The sequence below is a fragment of the Galeopterus variegatus genome, unplaced genomic scaffold, assembly GCF_000696425.1.
Source record: "Galeopterus variegatus unplaced genomic scaffold, G_variegatus-3.0.2 Scaffold1309, whole genome shotgun sequence".
Classification (NCBI taxonomy): Eukaryota; Metazoa; Chordata; class Mammalia; order Dermoptera; family Cynocephalidae; genus Galeopterus; species Galeopterus variegatus.
In genome coordinates, this window is record NW_007727420.1 from 111,222 (window position 1) to 133,144 (window position 21,923).

Below are 21,923 nucleotides of genomic sequence, written 5' to 3' on the forward strand. Positions count from 1 at the left end.
CGCAGGCACACTCCTCTGGTGTGCGAGTGTTTTACTTTTTATTGGTGGGGGAGGGTAGGAAGCACATTAAAGCTGCATATTCCACGGTGCTAATTCTAGCTCTGCTACCAACCTGGCCAAGAACTGAACAGCAGGACTGAACATCTGTGGTGTGCCTACTGCATGACTTACATCCTATGCTAGCTTTACAGTAATCTTCCATTTAACCCTCATGACAATCCTATGGGGCATTATCTCACTTCACACATGAAGACTTCAAGGCTCAGAGAGATGCCTAGGGTTTAAACAGACTGAAGTCAGGAACTATCTCCATCTCCACAGCCCAAACCTGGCCCACAACAAGTACTCAATATGTGCCTGTGGAATAAATAGACATTTTCTAGTCAAGATTCAAAGCCACGTCTAAGATCTCCATTTAGAGACCTCAGTCCTGCCTGTGCATGGCATGCCCACATTCCCCAGGCCCTGCTGCTTCTCTGCTTCCCTTTTCTCCAGGGGTGATCTCCCTTCCTACCATCCAGACTTACCAAGGCCCAGAGAGGAGGAGTGACTTGCCCAGAGTCACAGGGCTAGGTAATCACAGAATTACTGATAGAATTATAGAAGCCAGGAGTAGAACCCTGCAGGCCCTGCTGACTCTTATGCCTAAATCCAAGCTTTTTCAGAGTAACAGATGAGGGCAATGGTCTGTATGTTTAAAGATGGCAAGGTGGCTGCCTGTGCATTTACCCTACTTTGCTAGGGTGGGTCTCAAGCCTGTGTGCGCATCAGCATCACCTGGAGGGCTTGACAAAACACCCCTCTCCAGTGTCCAACTCAGTAAGTCTGAGATGGAGCCAGAAATATGCATTTCTGGCAAGTTCCCAGGTGACACTGCTGGCCTGGGGACCACACTTTAAGAACCATCAGTGCTGAGATTTTTCATTGGCATTGTGCGTGTTGGGGGAGGGGGCATATATTGAGGATCAGGGAGAAACGTGGTGTGAGGCTGTGAGTGTAACTCACTCCATCTTGAAAGCCCTCACCACTTGCTGTGTGTCCTTTGTGTGAACCCTGCCCATGGAAGTTATGTAGTAACTAGGGGGAAGATAGAACAATAGGTAGAAATGGTTTGCTGACTATAAAGAAGGGACCTAGTGATTAACTACTGGTATGGTAACAGCCAGTCCAGCTACCTGTATCACAAGACCACCCAAAATAATAATCACTGTCATAAGTAGTGATGTTAGTGTGTGTCTTAGTAATTTTTCCTTGGCCTTTTCCATTGCTTTGTGTGAACAGCCTATATCAACTTGGCCTCAACCAGGGGGTGGTGCAGAGGAACTTTGTGCATGCTCCCAGGTAGCTGCCCACCTGATCCAGTACCCTATAAGTAAATTACCCTCTTAATTATAATTTTTTGCCTTACTGCATGGAAGTGCCTGCTTCATTTCTCAGTCTCAAGACACTATCTCAGTTTGGTGAGCATTTTGTCTTTGCTCCACTTTGGAGAGCATGGTGATAGCCTGAAGTTATCTTCAAGATCAAAGGACTGAGTCTTGATGTATTAAGTAGAAAACTCCTTACTCAGTTCTTACCACTGAAAACAGAAGCAATCCTTCTAACCATGGTTAAATTTTACTCAGGGTCATGTAATCAGGCTGCAGAAGACTCACATTTTGAGTCTATCTATGGCATCAATCCCAACTTAATTCTAAGAGTATACAGAAAAGTTGGAATTCCGGCAATAGCTGTCGCGCTGCTATAAGACTCCCAAACAGTGGGATGGAGCTACATGTTCTCTTCAAAAGCTCTTCGTATACCTGCTTGGTGCCCAGGCCCAATAATGCTCTGAGAAGGGGAGGGAGGGGGATCTCTCTGGACTGTATCAGCAGTGACATCTGGATTTCAGTTTAGGTAGTTGGCCTAAACCCCCAAATAATTTTTTTTAAAAGGTAAAAGTCATCCTATTGTTTGTCTGGGGTGTGGTATATCCATACTCATTTTTGCTGCCCCATGCAAACTCAGGGTTTCTTCCAAACATTCATCAAATCCAAGTATGTAATCTGGTTACTAACAACAAAAGAGTCTTCACTTGTGACTTCCAGTTCTCTTTATGTCTGGTACAAGGCTGGCCATCCTTGTAATGTCCATGTAATCTGCCCAGGTCTCAAAGCCCTGGACTCCCAACTCCACGCCTTAAATTTGCCCTAGACTTCAGTTTTCTGGGAGGGCATGTCTTAGGCATGTCTGAAAAAAGCAGGAAAAAAAACCAAAAAAAAAAAACAAAGGGGTGCTGCACATGGTTGTTAATTAAAGGCTTCCTTTTTCCAAAGGGACGGACGTAAATGCAGAATGAGTCAACCGGCTCACATTATCTCTGATTTTCCCATTGGAACAGATGATCAATACCCAAATCCAACATGACGTACAAAAGCCGACCTGCTTCCCAGGGACTGCTACAGTACCATGCCCCTGAATTCAGAAAACCCAAAGTTACCATTCATAAGACTACTTCCCCAGACCCCATGTCAAGACTGTTTTTGCAGCCTGGCAGAAGAGAGGCATTTTATCTTCCTCATTATGCCCTATGGTGTGCCTGGGTGGCTCTAATCATTCCTCCCAAGTCCCTAGACAACACTTTCTTTAACAAAGAAACAAAATACAGAATCCTGACCTATGTACGACGCAGACTGAGTTACAGCTTTCCCCTGGCACCTCTAACTGAAAGTGAAATTCCTTTAAAGTTGGGAAATTCATTGCAGTGTTTTATGGTATTGATTTATCTTAAACTTGGTTGGCAGTTTTAAGGCCTGTCATGCCTCTGAATCCTAGAAATGCTGGAGGAGGTTTCCATTTCCACTGATTTTGTAATACCATGGAGGACTCACTAGTGGAAATGAAAAGAGGGGCTGGGAGCTTGGATGCTGCTGCCCTAGTTATCAAGACAGAACCTTGGGCACTCTCCCCAGGTCCTGGGCCCACAATGTAACTCCAGCTAGGAATTTCACTACTAGAATATGCCCTTTCCCCCTGCAGCTGTCTGTATCCAACAAAGCCTCAGTATGCATCCTGAGATGTGACCTCTTCACATCTCACTTGGCTTACCAGGTACCCCTAAATCTATCTTCAATAACAGCCCCATAATACTACCTCCTCCATGGAGCCTTCCCTCCACTCTCTCCAGTCCTCCTGTATTTCACTGAGCCATAACCTACCACAACTAAGCGTCCTTGTCTTGTCCCCACTACTAAACTGTAAGATGCTAGGGGACATTAGGGTCTAAATGATCAATGTCACCACTGGGCAAGTGCCTGCCATATGGCAGGAGGGCTCTTGCTCACCAAATCTGACTTGGCCCCAGGATCTTTCAACACGGGCTTACAGGCAGCCATGTCAATCAGAGTAGACATGGATGATGAAATCCCTTGCTTTAGCTAGGATTCAATGAGTGAGCTGGAAGATTTGTCAGAGAGAAACACAGCAACCCCTGCCAGTTTGCTTTGTGTCCTCATCAACCTTAAATCTGAACTCACTTGGAATGGGCTTCTGCCAGGGTACCAGGGACCAGAGACAACTAGGATGCCTTAGGCTCATATCAGAGCTCTTTCCTTGGCTGGTGCCAGAGACGGTTCTGCTGTCGGCACTCCCTTGGTGCCTGGTGCTTTCCTGGCTGGGGGCATGCTTTGGGTCTCCTACTTTCCAACCTTCTGGTAATTCTGACCTGTCTGCTTGTGTGGCTTCTGCTTCCTGTTGCCTGACACTTGTTATGTGGGTGCCTCACTACACCAGCCTTGCCTCTCATGACAACGTTTGGGGCTGTATTGGTTTGACACATGGGAATCAGCATGCTGGCTGCCCTCACCTGCAGGGGCAGCTGGTGGCCCTGCTACAGTGTGCCTGAGCTAAGATCAGTTGTCAGACCGTATACTTAAACCTAAGGGGCTATGTACATAATGCTATTTGGAGGGGGAACCTACCATCTTCCTCAAAATATAAAATACAAGTATAAAAATCAAAAGTTGCTTTTTAAGAGACTATAGGAGGCAGAACAGAACGGTGGGATTTCCAGTCAAGTATACCTTGTTTCAAATCCTGACTCTCAAAACCTTAGGAAAGTGATTCTCAGCTTCCTCATCAGCACAATGAGAGCAAATAAAAGAAGAGTTATGCAGATGAGGTGGGATAACAATGTACATAAAGTGCTTAATTCAGGACTGGAGATAAAAAGGCAGGGCCTCTGCCCCACCCAAGTCAGGGGGGCCCTCAAAGCAGGTTTTGATAACCAGTAGCTGTTATTGTTGATGGGAGTGTCTGTGTGTCCCTGGGGTAAGAGGAAATGGGAGTTAGAAGGACCCTAAGTCATCAGCAGCTTTGCTCACAGCTGGCTGATTAAAAGAGCCATTTGATTTGCCTGAAGGGATGCTACACAGGCCAGAGGGAGCCAAGGATGCCAGGAGGAAGAGGATGTGAGCAGCAACTGGGCCTTGACGTCAACAACCCCAGGGCAGGCATGTCTCCTCATGGATGCTTTCACGTCCCATCCCACAGAACTTCAAGGGACACATTATCCCTGGGGGCCACCAGCCCCATTACATAACTGACAGCTCAGCTTACTGCTGTTGATGTAGCAGGAACAATCAAGAGATGGTAACGGCAGGCCACTAGGGAGCTGCCTGGGCCTTACAAAAATACCAGCCTTCCCCAGCTGGGGAGGAAAACTCAAAATACACAAGTAGAGAAACGAGGCCCCAAGGGACACACCTCTAGGTACATTGGAACGTAGAGCGACCAGGGAGTTCACAGTTGAAGCCTGAGCTTAAATCTCCTGGGGGAAAAGAGACCCAACCACTTTGAATCTTCATGCACATCCCCTCTCCCCTCTTGAGCAGCTCTGTGAAGTGCCAGTGAGACAAGACAAAGGCAAGGCTCGGACCCCACTGGAGAGACAGGGATACTAAGATGCTCAGGCTCTTGGTTCATGGCTGTCCTGACAGCTTGGCCTGAAAGTCACACTCAACAAAGAAGAGACCGGGAAACCTATCTAGTCCTGGGTTCCCAACTCTCACCTAAACCATTTTTTAATTTACCCTCCAGGGACTCTTTTTTGAAGTCCTTGCTATTTAAAACAAACTATATTAAGTATTTCTTTCCTGTTTTTTAATATCACTGCTGATTAACTTGGCACCCATAGTGTGACATAATTTGGGTATAATTCCAGGTAAAAGGAAGCAAATTGATAATTATATTGGTATCTACGGTTTAAGTGTAAGCAAATGTGCTGCTGCCTGTCAGGTAAGCTGGAAAAGCGTTTGAATCCCTGTAATATCATTAGGGATGCACTGGAGGTCTGGGGAGCCCCCCCAAGGTAAAAATTTCAAATCTCGTAAAACAAGTAAAATCTGAAGCCCAGGTCAAGTAGCCAACCCAAGTCATCCAGCACCTTAGCCTAGAGCCACATCTTTGGACTCCAGGCCGGGGATGAATATATCATCTATTGTTTCAACAAGGAATGAGGCTTGATTCTTTCTCTGATTTAGGCAGCTACCAAGATCTCAGATAGAGCAAAGAATATTTCCTGTGACCCCTCAGTTCACACGAATATCTGATTTCCTTTAGCAGGCCTTAGCTGCCCACTCCAAATACATGAAGCCAAGGCCCTGGGCTTCCAAAGGCCCTAGTTACAGAGGTTTGTATATCAGACAGCAGACTTGGCCATGAATGCAGATGCCCTCATCCCACAACCACCTCCCTGCTAGCACGAGGGCGATGGCACCTGGAACATCAGCTTGGCTGGCTTCCTGCTTGGCGTAAGGCTTGTGGCTGGCAAAAACCATTAGGAATTATTAAATATCTCCCAAAAGTGGCAAATAAAAGAGATACAGGACCCATCATTGAGTAATCTTTAAAAATAGATTAATTTTTCTGAAACAAGTGATTGAACAGAGTGGCCTTGACTACAGCTTTGTTTGAAAAGAAAAGCTATTAGATAATCCTCAGAAGCAAGGCTACTGACTGTGTTCAGAGGAGGGGGGAAGACAATACTTCCAAGTCAGGCCAAAGTAAGTACCTAAAAGTCTACTGTATGACATTTAATTTAGGCAGTTTATATAGGGCACTCACAACCTCTGCTTGTGATTCCCCCCACAACCTCAATAAGATAAATATAATGGGCTCCATTTTACAGATATTAACACCGAAGCCCAGAAAGGTGAAAATAGTTGCCTGAGGCCACACAGCCAGTAAGCCACAGAAATGGGACTCACTCCCTGCTCTGTCTCTAGGCAACACTCTTTTCCAGGGAATCCCGAGTTTCCAAACCGAAGTGCATTTCCTTTCATTTTTGCCAAAAACCATAAACCATTCAGCCCTCACTGAAATGTTACTCTGAGATCTACAATCCTAATCTACTGAGGTGTTTCTTAATCTGTTGGTACTGGGGTCAAGCTTGTTTTCTCTATGCAGCCAGAGTTTGAGCCATGACAGTCTACTAGGAAAGGTGGCTAGGAATCAGGATGCACAAGTTGTGTCCCTTCATTTGGGACCTTGAATTTGACCCTTCTCTCTAGGTCTCCAGCTACCATCCAAGTCTCAGTTCCTCCTCACAGCAAAATTCCCAAGAGTAGTCTATATCACTGGCTCTAAGTGGGGTGTGGTTTGGGAGTCTGTGAAGCCGAACCCTTCCATAATGACAATACGGAAGTATCTGCCTTTTTCACTTTCATTCTCTCATAAGTGTAGAAAGGAGTTTTCCAGAAATTCCATGAGTGACATGGCACCAGATTTATACTGCAGAAACAAATGAGAGTTCAGCTGACCATTAAAGAGATTTACAAACCTAAAACAACGCCACTACAACACACTAAATTTTCGTTTCTGAAAATAGTTATTTTTCATAAAATATGACACTTCTGATAACATGTAACTGGTTTACTGTTACTTATTCATTCATTTGAAAGGAACATTTAAAATATTTGTTGTAATTTTTAATACTGCAAACATCCATAAATATAACACAAAACGAAAGCTCTTTGGAATTCTCAATTCCTAGAGCGTAAAGGGCTTTCAGATCAAAAACTGTGAGAATCATTGGTCTATTCTCTCAGTTTCCAATTCCTCTCCTCTCATTCTGTTTCAAATCCACTCTAGTCAGGGGTTCCCCCATTACACCATTAGAATTGCTCAGGGGCCCTAATGACATCTCATGTGCTAAATCCGGTGGTTAATTGTCTTCACCTCACTCGACCTACCAACAGCACATGCCACAGCTGATCACTCCCTTCTCTGGAGGTCTTTACCTATGTCTCTGGCACCGTTCTTTCTCCCCAGCCTCAATGCTGGGTGGCCCAGAGCTCGGGCCTCTGACCTCTGGTCTCTCTCCACTCTAAGATCTCAGCAAGCTCTAAGTCTGTGTCTCTAAGCTGGACCCCTTCCCTGAACTCCAGACTCATCTGCTGCCCATTCCACACCTGCACTTGGATTCTAAATAGGTGTGCCAAACTTTTACATGACTAAAACCTAACTTTCTCCAGCCAAATCCACTTCTCCCAGTGTCTTCCCCATCTCATCTGATGGCAATTCTATCCTTACAATTGCTCAAGCCAAAACTTTGGAGTCATCCTTGATTCCTTCCTCTCCTACCTCACACCCAATCCAGCAGGAAATCCTGTTGGCTCTGACAAAAAAAAACAACAACAACCCAATCCAATCATCACCTCCCCTGCTCCACTGTATCAAGCCACCCACCATCATCTCTCACCTGGATTATTACTGCAGCCTCCCATCTTATCCCTTCACTTGCCCCCTGCAGCTTATTCTCAGCACAGCAGCCAAAGTGATCCTTTCAAAACTCTTCACACTGGCTTGCAAGGCCTTGTCTGCTTGACTTCCGTCATCTCTCTGTCCTCCTTGCCTGTACTCCCCTCCTTGCTCACTCTGTACAGCTTTCAGGCCCTTACACTGACTGTTACTTCTGTCTGGGATGCTCTTTCCCCAGAAATCCTCCAGACTTGCTTCCTCAACTACTTCTAACCTTTGTTCGAAGGTCACCATCTCAAGGAGACCCATCTGATCTCTCCCATTTAAAAGTACAACCCAACTCCCACCACTGTCATCTCCCTTACCCTGCTCTGCTCCCTCCACCCCAGTACTTAGCACTGTCTAACATATTACACATGATTATTGTCTGTTTTCCCAGGAGACGGAAGCTCCACAACTGCACAAGTTTTTATCTGTTTTGTTCATTAATGTATCATCTGTGACTTAAATGGTGCCTGGCAAATATTTTTCCAATAACTATGTTGAATGAGTAATTGGAATTAGCTTTTCCACCCATAAAGCTTGGCAGGGGAAGAGAAGGTTAAACTCAGTGTTCTTCCTAACTCAAGCTTCTGATTCTCTAACCAGCCAGATACAGCTCATCTACACCACAACCAAGTCAAAGCTTTTGGCACAAGGTTTAGCTTTGGTCACACAGACATGGGCCCAGGCCCACAGTTCTAAGTGCCTACCTAGGACAGGGCAGGACAGGCTACGGTCAAATTGGCACCACCAGTACTGTACTGACTAGCCACAAAATGAGTTAAACGAACAGCCTGGGACATTTACCAGTGACCACGTTCCTAATCTTTTCTCCTCTTCTCAAGGTCACCTGTTTCTCCTAGATGAGGGAATCACTCTCATTTAGCTAAAACTCTGACCTATAAAACAGCACAAATCTCAAGTGTGGATGTCCAAATGGGAGCCCCGATTACAGTAAGTTGTGACAACCTCATACTCCTAGTTTAATTCGGGTCCTTCTTCTAATGACAACCTCTCCTACGCCAGGGCAAATTTGAATTCCCAGGGCAATGGGAAGTGATGGCATGAAATACAATGAAAACACTGTCTAGCCAATGCTTTTGATTTCCAACACAGCACTACCCTAAACCTAGCTTTGGGGATGCTATTCTCTCAGTGGGTGGTAGGACAAATTGGCCTGGCACCTAGAAGGTACTTGATGTTTGTGGAATGGAAGCATTAAACCCAGTAACTCATTCCAAAAATACATACATTCACTGTAACACTACAGATGTAACCCGGCTCAACTCAGTGCGAACCAACTCCATCTAGAAGTCTGAGGGAGAGGAATGGAAAGGAAGGGACTAAGAACCCACCCCAGTGACCGAAGGCCCTGTGTCTGATGGTTTCTTTTTTTTTTTTCCTCCTTTTTTTTTGTCTTTTTTACTGACCGGCAATGGGATCGCAACCCTCGGTGTCGCGTCCGTACCAGGGACCGGCAACGGGATCGCAACCCTCGGTGTTGCGCCTGCACCGCGCTCAGCCAGTGAGTGGGAACCGGTCTCCACATGGGATCCGAACCCTCAGCAGGAGCACCGCCACGCTCCCAAGCGGCGCACTCTCCAGTGCGCCACTCCGACTTGCACATGCTGAAAGTTATCTTAGTACTGCGAAAGTTATCTGATCACTATTCTGCTCTGGTCCTTAGATGGCTCCCTAACATGTACCAAATCAGAGGCAGATTCCAGGGTCCCACATTTTACCTAATTTCTGATCTTATTTCCCTTGCTCACACTTCAGACTCTAGTCCAATTGAACTACTTTGCTGTTCCTGGTACATGCTTTTGGATTTTCCACCTCGACTTCTGTCCACACTGTTCCCTCTCCTGGCAGGTCCCTGTCCTCCTTGATCTTTACAGGCCTACATTCCTCACTAACCCAAATTAGTCTAGTCTAGAAAACGTGTCAGGGGCTTTCCGGGCTTCTGGAGGCTAGTCCTTCTACCTGGGAGGCTTCCTCTACCCCCCATTCCCTTCTCTTGATTCTGGGCACCATCACCTGAAAGGAAAATTTCCCTTAATACCTCTTTCTCCTTCACTGTAAAACTATGATAAATATTGATGAAAATGTCTCTCCTTAAGCTGCTGCTGAATTCATGAGGATGGGGAAAGTTTGATTTTGCTTATCATTGTTAACCCAGGGAGCTTAGCATAGTACTTGACAAAGAAAAGCCTACACAAGTCAAATAAACAAAGATTTCCATATAAGAATATTCACTAATACACTCTTTATAGTATCTAAAATGGAGAAACGATCTGATACCTAAAGTAGAATGGTTAAATTATGGTTCATATAATGGATTGTCATATAATCACTGAAAGCCATATGACAAGGGGTAATGCTGAGATTACTGTTGAGTGAAAAAAAACAAGAAATAAAACTCTACCTAACTATAGCAAGATCTAAACTATGTAGAATTGGATGTGTGTGTAGGAGGATACAATTAGAGTGTATTTATTCTCTGAAAAATTGTATCTCTTTTGCATATTTTTCTACAGTGAGCATCTATTACTTGATAAGAAAAAGTATTTCTGAAAGACAGCTCAAATGCGACTTCCTTTCAGAAGGTTTCTCTAGACTTTTCAACTCATACTCAAATAATCCCACATATCCCTCTATCATGATGTGGGGGGATTTTTGATAACAAGCACTTAGTTCTCTTCCACCCTGCATTCCCCCAACTGCACAGGGCCCACCGCAGGGTCCAGGATGAAAAACCAGGTCCAGTAAGCATGCATGCAGAGCAGGTCCAGTAAGCATGCATGCAGAGCAGGAGCACTCACCTCATTTAAAAATACCCAAGATGCTTTGCCCTGAATTTTAAGCAGCACATGTGACCTGGTCCATTCTGGTTTCAAGTTCAAAGGCATCAGGCCGGTCCTGTGGGTTAGCAGCTAACATATCTTTCAAGAGCTGCTTGATCCCCTCAGACATGGAAGTCCTGCGTTTCTGGGGGATGTGCAACTCCATCTTTGGGTTTTCTAGCAGCGCCTCACCAACAGGGACGATCTCAGTCCCCTGTTTAATATAGGTCCCCAGGAGCTCCTTCTTGGTCTCAGAGTCAATAAAAGTGATTCTTTCTATCATTGCCCAGATGATAATGCCCAGGGCAAAGATGTCTGCCTTGGCCGTGTAGTGTCCCTCCCAGACTTCGGGAGCCATGTAGAAGTCTGAGCCACAGGCTGAGGACAGCCAGTATTTATTCACATTCACATTTTTGTTGTCTTGATTGCCCTCTTTGCCTCGGGGTGTCAGCCCGGCACAGACCTTGCTTAGTCCAAAGTCTGCCACCTTGAGGATCGGTGTGCCAGACCGCTCTGTGATGAGGATGTTGTCTGGCTTTAGGTCCCTGTGCACGATATGGTTTTTGTGCAGGAAAGCAATGGCACTCGTAAGCTGTAGCATGAAGCTTTTGTTGGTGGCTGGGTCTGGCCTCCGGGACAGGACGTACTGATTCAGGTCTCCACCTTCACAGAACTCCATGACAAACCAGAGATAGCAGGGCTCCTCGGCATAACCCAGGATCCTTTCTCCTAAATCAAAGGACGGAAGAGCTTGAGTGAGATTCACGCCACTTTTAGACTAAAGGAATGCAGCATATTAAAGTAAGAGTGACAGTGGTGACAAGCAGTTGTGCCAAGAGGACCTGCACAACTGGTATCGAGCCAGCTCTACACAGGTAGGCCCGTTTCTCCTCATAAAGACGAGTCAAGGCATGACACAGGTGTAAGGGACTGGTGTCAAGCACCGGGGTTTGGAATGAAGAAGCCTGGGTAGGAACTCAGGTTTACTGCTGTCTGTTGAGCATGAAGCCATTCAGTTTCATTATACTGACTCCAAATGGGCAGCCACCACACCACCCGTACCTCCCAGGGCTGCTGGGAAGATGGGACAAAGCATGTGAGAGGCTATCAAATGTCCACTGCTTCTATCACCACCGCTATCCCACCTCACGCAAATGGCCTTCCCACTCTCCTTTCCTGCCCTGTGTAATGACTCTTGCTGATGGATCTAGAACGGCACTACAATTTTGATTATTTCAAAGAGGCATGCTCCAACCCATCAGTATTTTCTGCTAGCCGCAAATGGCCTTCCCACTCTCCTTTCCTGCCCTGTGTAATGACTCTTGCTGATGGATCTAGAATGGCACTACAATTTTGATTATTTCAAAGAGGCATGCTCCAACCCATCAGTATTTTCTGCTAGCCCCCCATATGCCTGGCACTAGTTAAGTACATGGCATGCCCCCAGCTCTGTGAAGCTTAGTTTCAAGGAGATGACATGTATCACAACAGCAACCATTATAAGCCATACACCCACATCAAAGTCAACTTCTATGAAGGGTGTGCAGGAGTGGCCAGATCTGAAGAAGTCAGAAAGGGCAGGAATTGAATTACCCTTAAAAGTACAGGAAGGAGACCAGCAGAGGGAAGAAGGGAATTCCAGGGCTGAGAGAGGGAACGAATAATGAAAACAGGGACAAATAGACCAGAAAGGTGTCTAGTGGCAACAGTGGGGTCTGAAGCAGCTATATAAGGTGGCGTTCAGTTGTGTGGGCTTGAAATGCCAGGAAAGCTGGGGACTGGCATCTCCAAGCAAATCCCAATAGTCTTTATAAAGCAACTGATGGCACACTGAGCCCTCACCTGGCTGTTATGTGATGACTACAACTGCCCCAAAAGCTAAATCCAAGTAGGCAGATGTCTTATTTTCTTATGAGGAGGCTAGGCCTGCAAGTGAAACGACTTGCCCCGAGTGGTCATGTGTGTCATTTTTAACTAAGCAGGACCTGAAGACAAGTCCTTTGGTCCCCAGTATGGTGTATCCATTCTACCAAAAACGACAGCGGCACTGCCTCAGACAGGCTCTGGCAGAGAGGTCCTTTTTCTAGCTATTTACTTTTTATTACAGAACTGGTGATTCGCATGATATCCCTCTAACCAAAATGGCCCAGAAATTACCAAGGCACACAGTCTACCAAAGCCAGTGGTTTGGGAGTTCTACATTGAGCCAAGAAGATGAACTGATGTACAATACAAAAGCTTTAGGTTTTAGTCCACAATCTGACAGGCCTACTTCCCCTGAGATTATATAATTTGTTTATATTACTAACTATCAAAGTAATACAGGTAGAACCAGTTTAGAGCAGATTTTTTTTTGTTTGTTTTTTAGTCGGTTATTTCCCTTCTCATAATCCTCTTTCTAGGTCATTGGCTGAGTGTGCTGAGGCTCTCTTTCTAAAAACACTGCAAAATGAAACAGCATGCGGAAGCCCAAATCAATCTAGACTCTAGAGTAAAGACCCATAAAAAGGAGAGTAAGAAATGTTTAGTGGTGGTAGAGCCAGAAAGGAAAAGACAAAAAAAGCCATCAAATTTCTTCTGCAAATGGCATATCAGAAAATAGTGAAACTTCTGGTCAGGGAACAGAGGGTGGGGAATGACGATTATTTTGTGTTCCATACCGGTAACTATGGAAACAAATAAAAAGAAAACGAGTCTGCAAAACAGACTATAATGTAAGTCTAGGTTATAAGAATCCAGGGAAAGAAAAAAGGGTAAAAAAAAAACAAACCCCAAAACCAAGTGCCCTAAGTTAGTGAGCGGGTTGGGGAGATGGGACCTTAGACAGAGGAGAAGTGAACTAAGCTCAGGAGACGCTACGGGGGGGTTGTTTGTTGAGAGAAAAAACACTGGACAGGAAGAAGGATTCTCAGAATCAGATACAGCATCAGAGAGCATGACAGAATGGAAAACTGGGGAATGCAGCTACTCGTCCCAGAGACAAAGTGCTTCTTTGCGAGGCAAAGGCCTTGGGCTTATTTCATGAGAAGCTGGAGCATGTGTCTTACATGGGAACACCCAGCTGCCCACTAGAAACAGAAGGGGCACATTAGGATTTCAGTTCTTCACTCCAGGCACTGTCTACCTGGGCCTCTCAGCTACCTCATGACCTGATTTACGGAGGGGACATGGAGGGGACATGGATGGGGCCTGACACTTGGCAGGTACTTAGTGCATTTCTGTGAAGAAGCAAGAAAGGGTGAAGCAACAGGAAAAGCACAGACCAGGAAGCAAGGAGCCTGGGTTTAGACTCCAACTCTGCCCAGTGGTTTGCCAGGTGGATTCTTAGTTCAAAGGGAAACACAGGGAGACTGAGGTATGATGGAATGGTGTCTAGTACCTCGAGCAAGTCTGTCAACCTCTCTGAGCCTCAGTCCTTTCATTTATCAAATGAGAGAACAACACCTATACCACATGATTGCTGTGAATTAGGCCACAGATATAAAATACATTTTGCAGAGTATAAGATACTTTGGAGAAATCATCCACTGACCATCCCTAACATCATCATTCCCATCTCACCCCAATCAAGTCCTTGGAAGTCATGATTTCAATAATTCCAGTGCTGTAGGCCACAGAATAAAGTTCTCACATGTTAGGCAAAAGATGAAATTTAGATCAGAAAATAAAAAGTGGATGATTCCATACAAGGCATCAAATTTCTTAGGCTGTAACAGCTAAAAGCCATGTTCTAGCTGGACCAGACCACTCTTTTATCTGGGATGATCTCTCTACCTAAAAAGCAACCCCCCCAAATCTCTACAGGTATAATTGAGTGTGACCTTAAGGCCAGCTCCAATGCCAATCTACTTTGCACTGGTTCTGAAATGACACTAATTCCTGAAGACCAAAAGTGTCACTGCGGTCCACCAGTCAGAGTAGGGGCTGATGGAGTTTGAGCTCAGGTCCATCTGACAGTGGGCCCAGTGGGTCCCCAACTCCACCCTGTTGTTATTCCCCCAGTTTCAGGATGTTTAACTGGGACAGCCATATGCAGCAACTACTAGAATCCTCACATGAATTTATAGTTCTTTGAGATGACAAAATTTATTTAAGTTTTATAATTCCCTTGTCTGGTATAACCTGACAGTTCTGTAAGATTAAAGCGTTAAAAATTTAGCTTCCTTCCCAGAGATGGAGGGAACAGTGAGTGTTACTAGGAGGTGGGGTAAGTACCTGTGGTAAATTAACTGGGTTCCAGGCACTATTTAAAAGCTCATTATGTGAGCTGTCTCTTCTTACTGGATAACATTTTATTGGTGGAGAAACTAAGGCTGAGAAAGGCTGAGTAACCTGCCTAAGAGCACTGTCTTGAATAGTTGGGCAGGATATGAGCCTTGAGAGCCAAGTCCTTCCACCAGACAATGCTGTCTCCCAGTTCTCAGAGGGCTTAAAAAAAAAAAAAAAAAGTACTTTAAAGAAAGGAGGCAGGCCCACTTTCAGGATAGTTTTACTACTTTTCCCTCAAGTCTGATAGCCAGGTGACCACAAATACACAGGGAAACAGAGAAAAAAAAAAAAATTCCAGCTGGTATCTCACATCTCATTATTCATGGATATAATAAGTAGTGTTGAAGTCTCCCAATAAAATAAAATGTGACCTGGTTCACTAAGAAACTTGAGGCCAGCAGGCTCAGCATAAGGACAAATTAGTATGAGCTCTGGAAAGGTAGGTACCTCCTGGAAAGATACAAAATATCCTGGATTTATAAGCCTATTCCCAAACCTCCTCCAGAAGCTAGATTTCCAGGTTCTGACAATTCCATTTAACCATTTCCTGAGCACACACTGCTGGTCAGACACCAGAGATAAGGGGTGACTTAATGAGCAGTCTCTGCCCTTACGAAGGCTTCTTCTGGTTGTTAGAAGCGGAATGACTTCCACTGTGAGCGCAAGGAAGAGAGTCCAGGTCTGCTTGTGGAGTGGGGAAAGAAGTTGGGTGAGAGAAAGGCAGGCTGCGGACAACTGCCAACAAGGCCCTTCAGCTGCGTCTCCCAGGATGTGGAGGGAGAGTGAGCACACGTGCACGGGGGTGTAAGCGTGCAGCCAGGGACCCAAGCAGTCTGGGAAATCTCAGAAGAGATGTAGTAGAGGTAGAAATGAGGATGATGTTCTATGGCAGACTGATACCCTAAGAAATGGGAAGTGACTAAAAGTTCTCTATCGAGGGCCGACCCCGTGGCTCACTCGGGAGGAGAGTGTGGCGCTAGGAGCGCAGCAGCGCTCCCGCTGCGGGTTCGGATCCTATATAGGGATGGCCGGTGCGCTCACTTCACTCGGGAGAGTGTGGCGCTAGGAGCACAGCAGCGCTCCCGCTGCGGGTTCGGATCCTATATAGGGATGGCCGGTGCGCTCACTGGCTGAGCGCGGCAGGTGACACCACGCCAAGGGTTGCGATCCCCTTACCGGTCACAAAAAAAAGTTCTCTATCAAGAAAGACACTATTTTATTTTTAAAGATGACCAGTAAGGGGATCTTAACCCTTAACTTGGTGTTGTCAGCGCCACACTCTCCCAAGTGAGCTAACCGGCCATCCCTATATACAGATCCGAACCTGTGGCCTTGGTGTTATCAGCACCACACTCTCCCAAGTGAGCTAACCGTCCATCCCTATATACGGATCCGAACCTGTGGCCTTGGTGTTATCAGCAACACACTCTCCCGAGTGAGCCACGAGCTGGCTCTAAGACACTGTATTTTAGAAAGATACCATATTGCTTACTGAATCTAAGAAGTCATCAATTTTAAGACACAATTTCAGTAAGACATAGAGGCTGTCGACAACACTATGACATACCACTCACCAAATCTGATTTCAGAGACATTAACATGTGAAAGAGCATGTCTTGGACAATTAATGAAATCAGTTCCTCCTGGAGGCATGAGGGGATGGAGATAGGAAGACAGACTAGCGGCCAAGGCCCGGAGAGTTAAAACCCAGAGGAGTAAGGACTGGCAATGGAGGAGGCAAGAATGGGATCAGAGAAAGGTCTTGGAGGTTTAGGATCAGAACTTGGTAACTGGTCACGTGTGGTGAAAGGAAGAATTTAGAGGGTACTCTACCCATTCCTCTCTTCTCACTCCAAACTCGTACCTATTCAAATGATAACTATGTCCCCTTTTACAGGTGATGAGACTGAGGCTCAGAAGATTAACTTGCCTATGGTCTCACAGCTAATTAGGGGCAGGACCCAGAGTCTCCATAGCCCGGATCCTCATAGCCAGCAGCAGCACTTCACACTTGGATGTTCTATTTCCCACAGTTCCTTGTAACAGACACTTGTATGCCCCAAGGAATTTAGTTTTCATTAAGTCCCTAGTGTTGATGGTCCAACTACACAGCATGCAGATTCCTTTTTCAGTAGAGGACTAATTATGATTTTGACTTAAATGTGCTGGGATGATAGCAATTCAGCAATATGTATCACAAGTCTTCAAAATGCCCAATCCATCTGACATAAAAAGTGCTACTCTAAAAAATTTATTCTAAAAGTACTGAAAGGACAAAAAAAAACCCCAAAACCCTACCACCAACAACTAAAGACACACCAAACACCAAAAACACCCAGAACTGGTATTCCACATAGCACAGCAAAAGTGAAGGACTGGAAAGAACTTAGTTGTCCAAGAATGGGTAACAGTTATGGTACTGCCACTGCGTTAAACACTTTAAAGGGCCATGTTGTACTCCAACAAAAATTTACTTAAAAAGCCAAAAGACAAGGTCACATAGCATGTCATAAACAAGTTTTAATGTGAAGGGGGGAAAAAAGTAGAATATAAAAATTATAAAGTTATGGTTAAGAAAAAGGTTTAGAAAGAACCCAGAAAAATGAAGTTTGAATAAGGTACGGTTATAGCCATCCCTATTTTTGGTTAAGAGTTGTATATTAAAATGTTTTACTTATTAGGGCCGGCCTGTGGCTCACTCAGGAGAGTGTGGTGCTGATAACACCAAGGCAACGGGTTCGGCTCCTATACAGGAATGGCTGGTTCGCTCACTGGCTGAGCGTGGTACTGACGACACCAAGCCAAGGGTTAAGATCCCCTTACTGTTCATCTTTTTTTAAAAAAATAAATAAAAATTAAAATGTTTTACTTAAACTGGCTGAGCCTGAGAGACTGAAGAAAAGGACCCATCCTGGCATGTCTTCCCAAAGAAAGATGAGCATGTAAACTAAGCTCTGGTCCCTGTATCAATGATTCGGGCTGTCATGTCACTATAGAGAGGCTAGGTAACATCAACACCAGAGGGTATGTCCAAAGTAGCGCCTGAGGCCTAAGATTAGTCAAATAGATCCATGAAGGTGGCAGAGATGAACTCACAGGCCTAGCAGAAAGGACAAGGGCTTGTGGAGCCAACCAGCCTGGGGGTCAACACTCCTCCCAACCCCCCACTTATGACCCTGGCAAAGACCCCAAGAATCTGTTTCATTTTCCATGTGAAGGTGGCAGAGATGAACTCACAGGCCTAGTAGAAAGGACAAGGGCTTGTGGAGCCAACCAGCCTGGGGGTCAACCCTCCTCCCAACCCCCCACTTATGACCCTGGCAAAGACCCCAAGAATCTGTTTCATTTTCCATAAATTGAGAAGAAACACCTACATCACTGGGCTGTTGTAAGGTTTAATTGTGACATACAAAGCACCCTGTATAGTGCGTGGATACCAGAGCAAACAACTACTGGGTGTTAAATATGTTAATGTCTCTGGACACCACTGGCAGCCATCCAATAAGGGCATATGACAGTGTGTCAAGAACATGGAAACTAAAGAGCATCCGGATGTTCATCTAGGCTCTAACCTTTCACTACTGTTATACTGTGCAAATTACTTGACCTTGATAGATCTTAGTTTTCTCATCTATAAAACCAGATTATATAAAAACATCAACTTCAACATCAAATTCACAATGAGAGAATGAACATGAAAATACTATGAAAGGCTAGCTATTATTACTTGGGAACATTATGGGGATCTTGTTAAAATGCAGACTCTACCAGCAACGTGTAACCCATGGCAGTCCAGGTCAGTATTTCTCTCCATATGCTGTGGGGCCTACGCACATACCTAAGCCTCAGCTCTTGCCAAGGTCATTTCTGATTTACTGTTCTATGACTTATCCATCCTTCCCCCAAACTTAGTTCACATTCAACTGGTTCCCCTAGAGCACCTCTCACAGGCAGCAGTGAAGTAACATCTGTTGTACTGTAACATCTCCATTAGACTGGCACTCACAGTAGAATGAAATCATTCCGAGTACCCCACAGTACATCAAACACACACATAGGATATGTCCAATAATGGGGTGAAACAAATCAATAATCATGGGCTGGAGAGGCTTAAAAAAGAGAAAAAAAGGAAAAGTAGTACTTGGGCATGTAGAATATGTAAATTAAAGACAACTAGGTCAGGATCCACAATTTGAGGGTCACTAAGGAGGTTCCTAGCTCTACGGATATCAACGGAGGCCGAATTAGGGGTGAAAATGAACTGATGTTCTACTAGGAAGCTAAGCTCTCCTTGAGAGTTTACACTATAAAAAGCCTTAGTCAATGCAATCCCAATTAATCATAGCTCTCAATTAAGTTACGGGTTGTTTCTATCTCCTGGGGCTGGTACCTAAAATCCTCAATGCACAGAGGAGGAAGACAGTAGGTCAGCAGCAAGACAAGTCTGCAGTGGTTGCCCCAAAGACATTCAAGAGTTGACTAGAAAGCAGTACAGAGTCCCTGGCAGCTGAGACACGTGGAAGGTACCAGCAGAAATGAGTAGTGCCACAGGCAGTGATTAATACAGAATAAAAAATAAGTAGTAGCCATTAGTTTGAGTAAAATGACTATGCCCATTTTACAACCAAGAAAAACAGAAGAACTGAATTTAAGCCACCTGTCCCAACAGTGCCCCACAGTGTTAGTTAAGAAAGCAGACTCAAGTTAGAATGCCTGGGCTTGAATTCTCGCTTAGTTATTTGCTTAGCTGTTTTGCACAGGGCAATTTCATTAACCTCGGTGCCTCAGTTGCCTCACCTGTAACAAAGATAATCAGAGTATTGACTTCAAAAGGTGGTTGTGAGAACTGAATGAGTTAATAGGTATAAAGCCCTTAGAACCGCACCTGGCACACAGCAATCAGCAAGTTATAGCTCTCATGGACAGGGTGACAGTGGTACTAAAACCTTCTGACTCTCTGTTCTATTGTATCCTGCTAATTTACAGGGCCCCCACTGCCACTTTTATCTACATCAGGGTAGCCAAAGATCATCATCCAGTTCTCTGCCTCTTTACCTGGGGGCTCTCTAAACTCTGAGGCCCAAGCTACAGTAGAGAATTCAGAATTGTGGGGCCTATGCAGGGGTGGCCCAGAGCCCTAAGGTTTCCCTAGGCACTCAAGAGGCTGGGGGAGTTTGCAGGCCAAAAATTAACCCATTGCTAAGACCCTGGTCTTCCCCACACCTCCACCTAAACTTCCAGAGAGAACCCCTACTGTTTTATAGTATGCAACCACTCATGACCTTGCATTGTGTTCATCTGGTCATGTGTTATCTGCTTGCCTTGTGACGGAAACTGCAGTAGCCTCTAATATAGCAGCCTGGCCCAGGGTGGCCACTTGGCATGCAGGCAAAACTACTTCCCAAGGGCCTCGATTCCCAGCCATCTCAAGCCACCTAAATGCATCTTGAGTACAGTAAACAAACAATTGGTAAAGCAAAACTAGGGACTTACCAAGTTTGGGGAAACCAAATTTCTAATTATTTGGTTTTATGAGCCTTGAGAGTTTGTTCTGGATTTTTTGTTTTGTCCTCACTTTGTCAGAAGGGTAAGTGTGTACGTTAGAGAGAGCAACAGAAATTCTAAATTGGACAATGAGTCAGGATTGCCACTGTCTTGTAAGTGGCAGTAATCTCGAACTTTGTTTTAGGTGTATTCAGAACAAGGTCCTTTAGCAATGGAAAACAAGGGGATAAAAGTGAACTGGTGATGCCTTAACTCCTCTTATGTGAAAGTACTTCAAAGTTAAAGATATAGGCACCAACCCATCAACCAAATAACTTACAGCATTGTTAATATGGTTTTAAAAAGCCTGGGAGGTTGGTTTGAGTGCTGCCACTAATTCATTTCAGACAAGTCCTGTCCCTTTTCTGGGCTTCAGTTTCCCTCCTTGTTAAACAGAAGTTCCAGATAAGAAGTCTAAGACCACTTCTGACCTGCTATAGCTTCTTCTCTCTGCACAGTGCTTCTGGGTAGGACCTGTTTGGTCTGTGCTCAGAAAACGTCATTATGGACAGAAGTTTATCAAAGTGGGATAAAGCATTTCAAGAACTTTCTTTTTTATACTGGATTACCCATACATCAAATAATTTCTTGAAACTATAGAAATGCCTTCTGAGTATTCACTAGGGAGTTGAGATTGAAGGAAGGAAAAACAACTATCATATTGGCCCAATAGTGAAAGACATTCCACTTTGCCTCTTCTCTGCCTATTCTCAGTCCTAGGCAGCCTTCTTTCAAGCCCATCTTCTCTGCTAACTCCTGATTCTCTTTTCTCAATTCTGTACAAAGCCCTTGTTAATGAGCCAACTTGCCATTTCCTCCAGTGACCTTGATTAGCATATAGGTCTTCTACTAGTCTTCAAACTACTAGTCTTTCAAATGTAAGTTCCTTTAGGGCAAGGAGTGTTTTGTTGTTTTTCTTCCTTTCCTTTCAAATACCACAGTAGGGACACAGTAAAATTATGTGCATTTGGTTCGGTTGAGACTTCAAGGCATTTTGGTCTATTTCAAAGTGGTTCTAAGTTGCAGGAGACTGGGCAAAGGGTGACTGCAATGGACTTTTCTGTTTAAGAGAATCTCGAGGATTCCTTCCAGCTCTGACATTACTGGATATATCAGCATGCTGTAAAGTCAGGTCCCCAAGACAGATCAAGACCACTAAATTTTGGAAGATAGAGTCAGGAAAACTTAACCTGGAGTAATCTGAATCTTTGTTCTCCACTTTAATATTAACAAGCAAAAACAATTGCCTATTTACTACTTGCTAAGTTAACACATGGCATGAAAGATAGAATGTCATTTTCACAAACAAGGACAAAGCACATTTTCTTCATTTCCCTGTCTCTGAATCCAGAACATTGTAAAGGCTCAAATACTTTGAAGACCCCAAACAAATGTGAGGAACATATTTAGTATGTAGCCTCAGGCAAAATATTTCATTTCTCTATGTCTCAAGTTGTAGTTCACAAATGGAGTATGAAAAAAACCAGT

At 44.7% G+C, this 21,923-nt stretch overlaps 1 protein-coding gene across 1 annotated transcript in view; it reads right to left on the minus strand.

The window, feature by feature from the left end:
- STK35 (serine/threonine kinase 35) overlaps positions 1-21,923 on the minus strand; it is a 38,312-nt gene that overhangs the window by 12,565 nt on the left and 3,824 nt on the right. The window contains exon 3 of the mRNA XM_008576197.1: positions 10,602-11,351. Within this exon, the coding sequence (XP_008574419.1) occupies positions 10,639-11,351 (713 nt within the window). The 3' untranslated portion in view covers positions 10,602-10,638. The remainder of the gene's footprint in view (positions 1-10,601; positions 11,352-21,923) is intronic.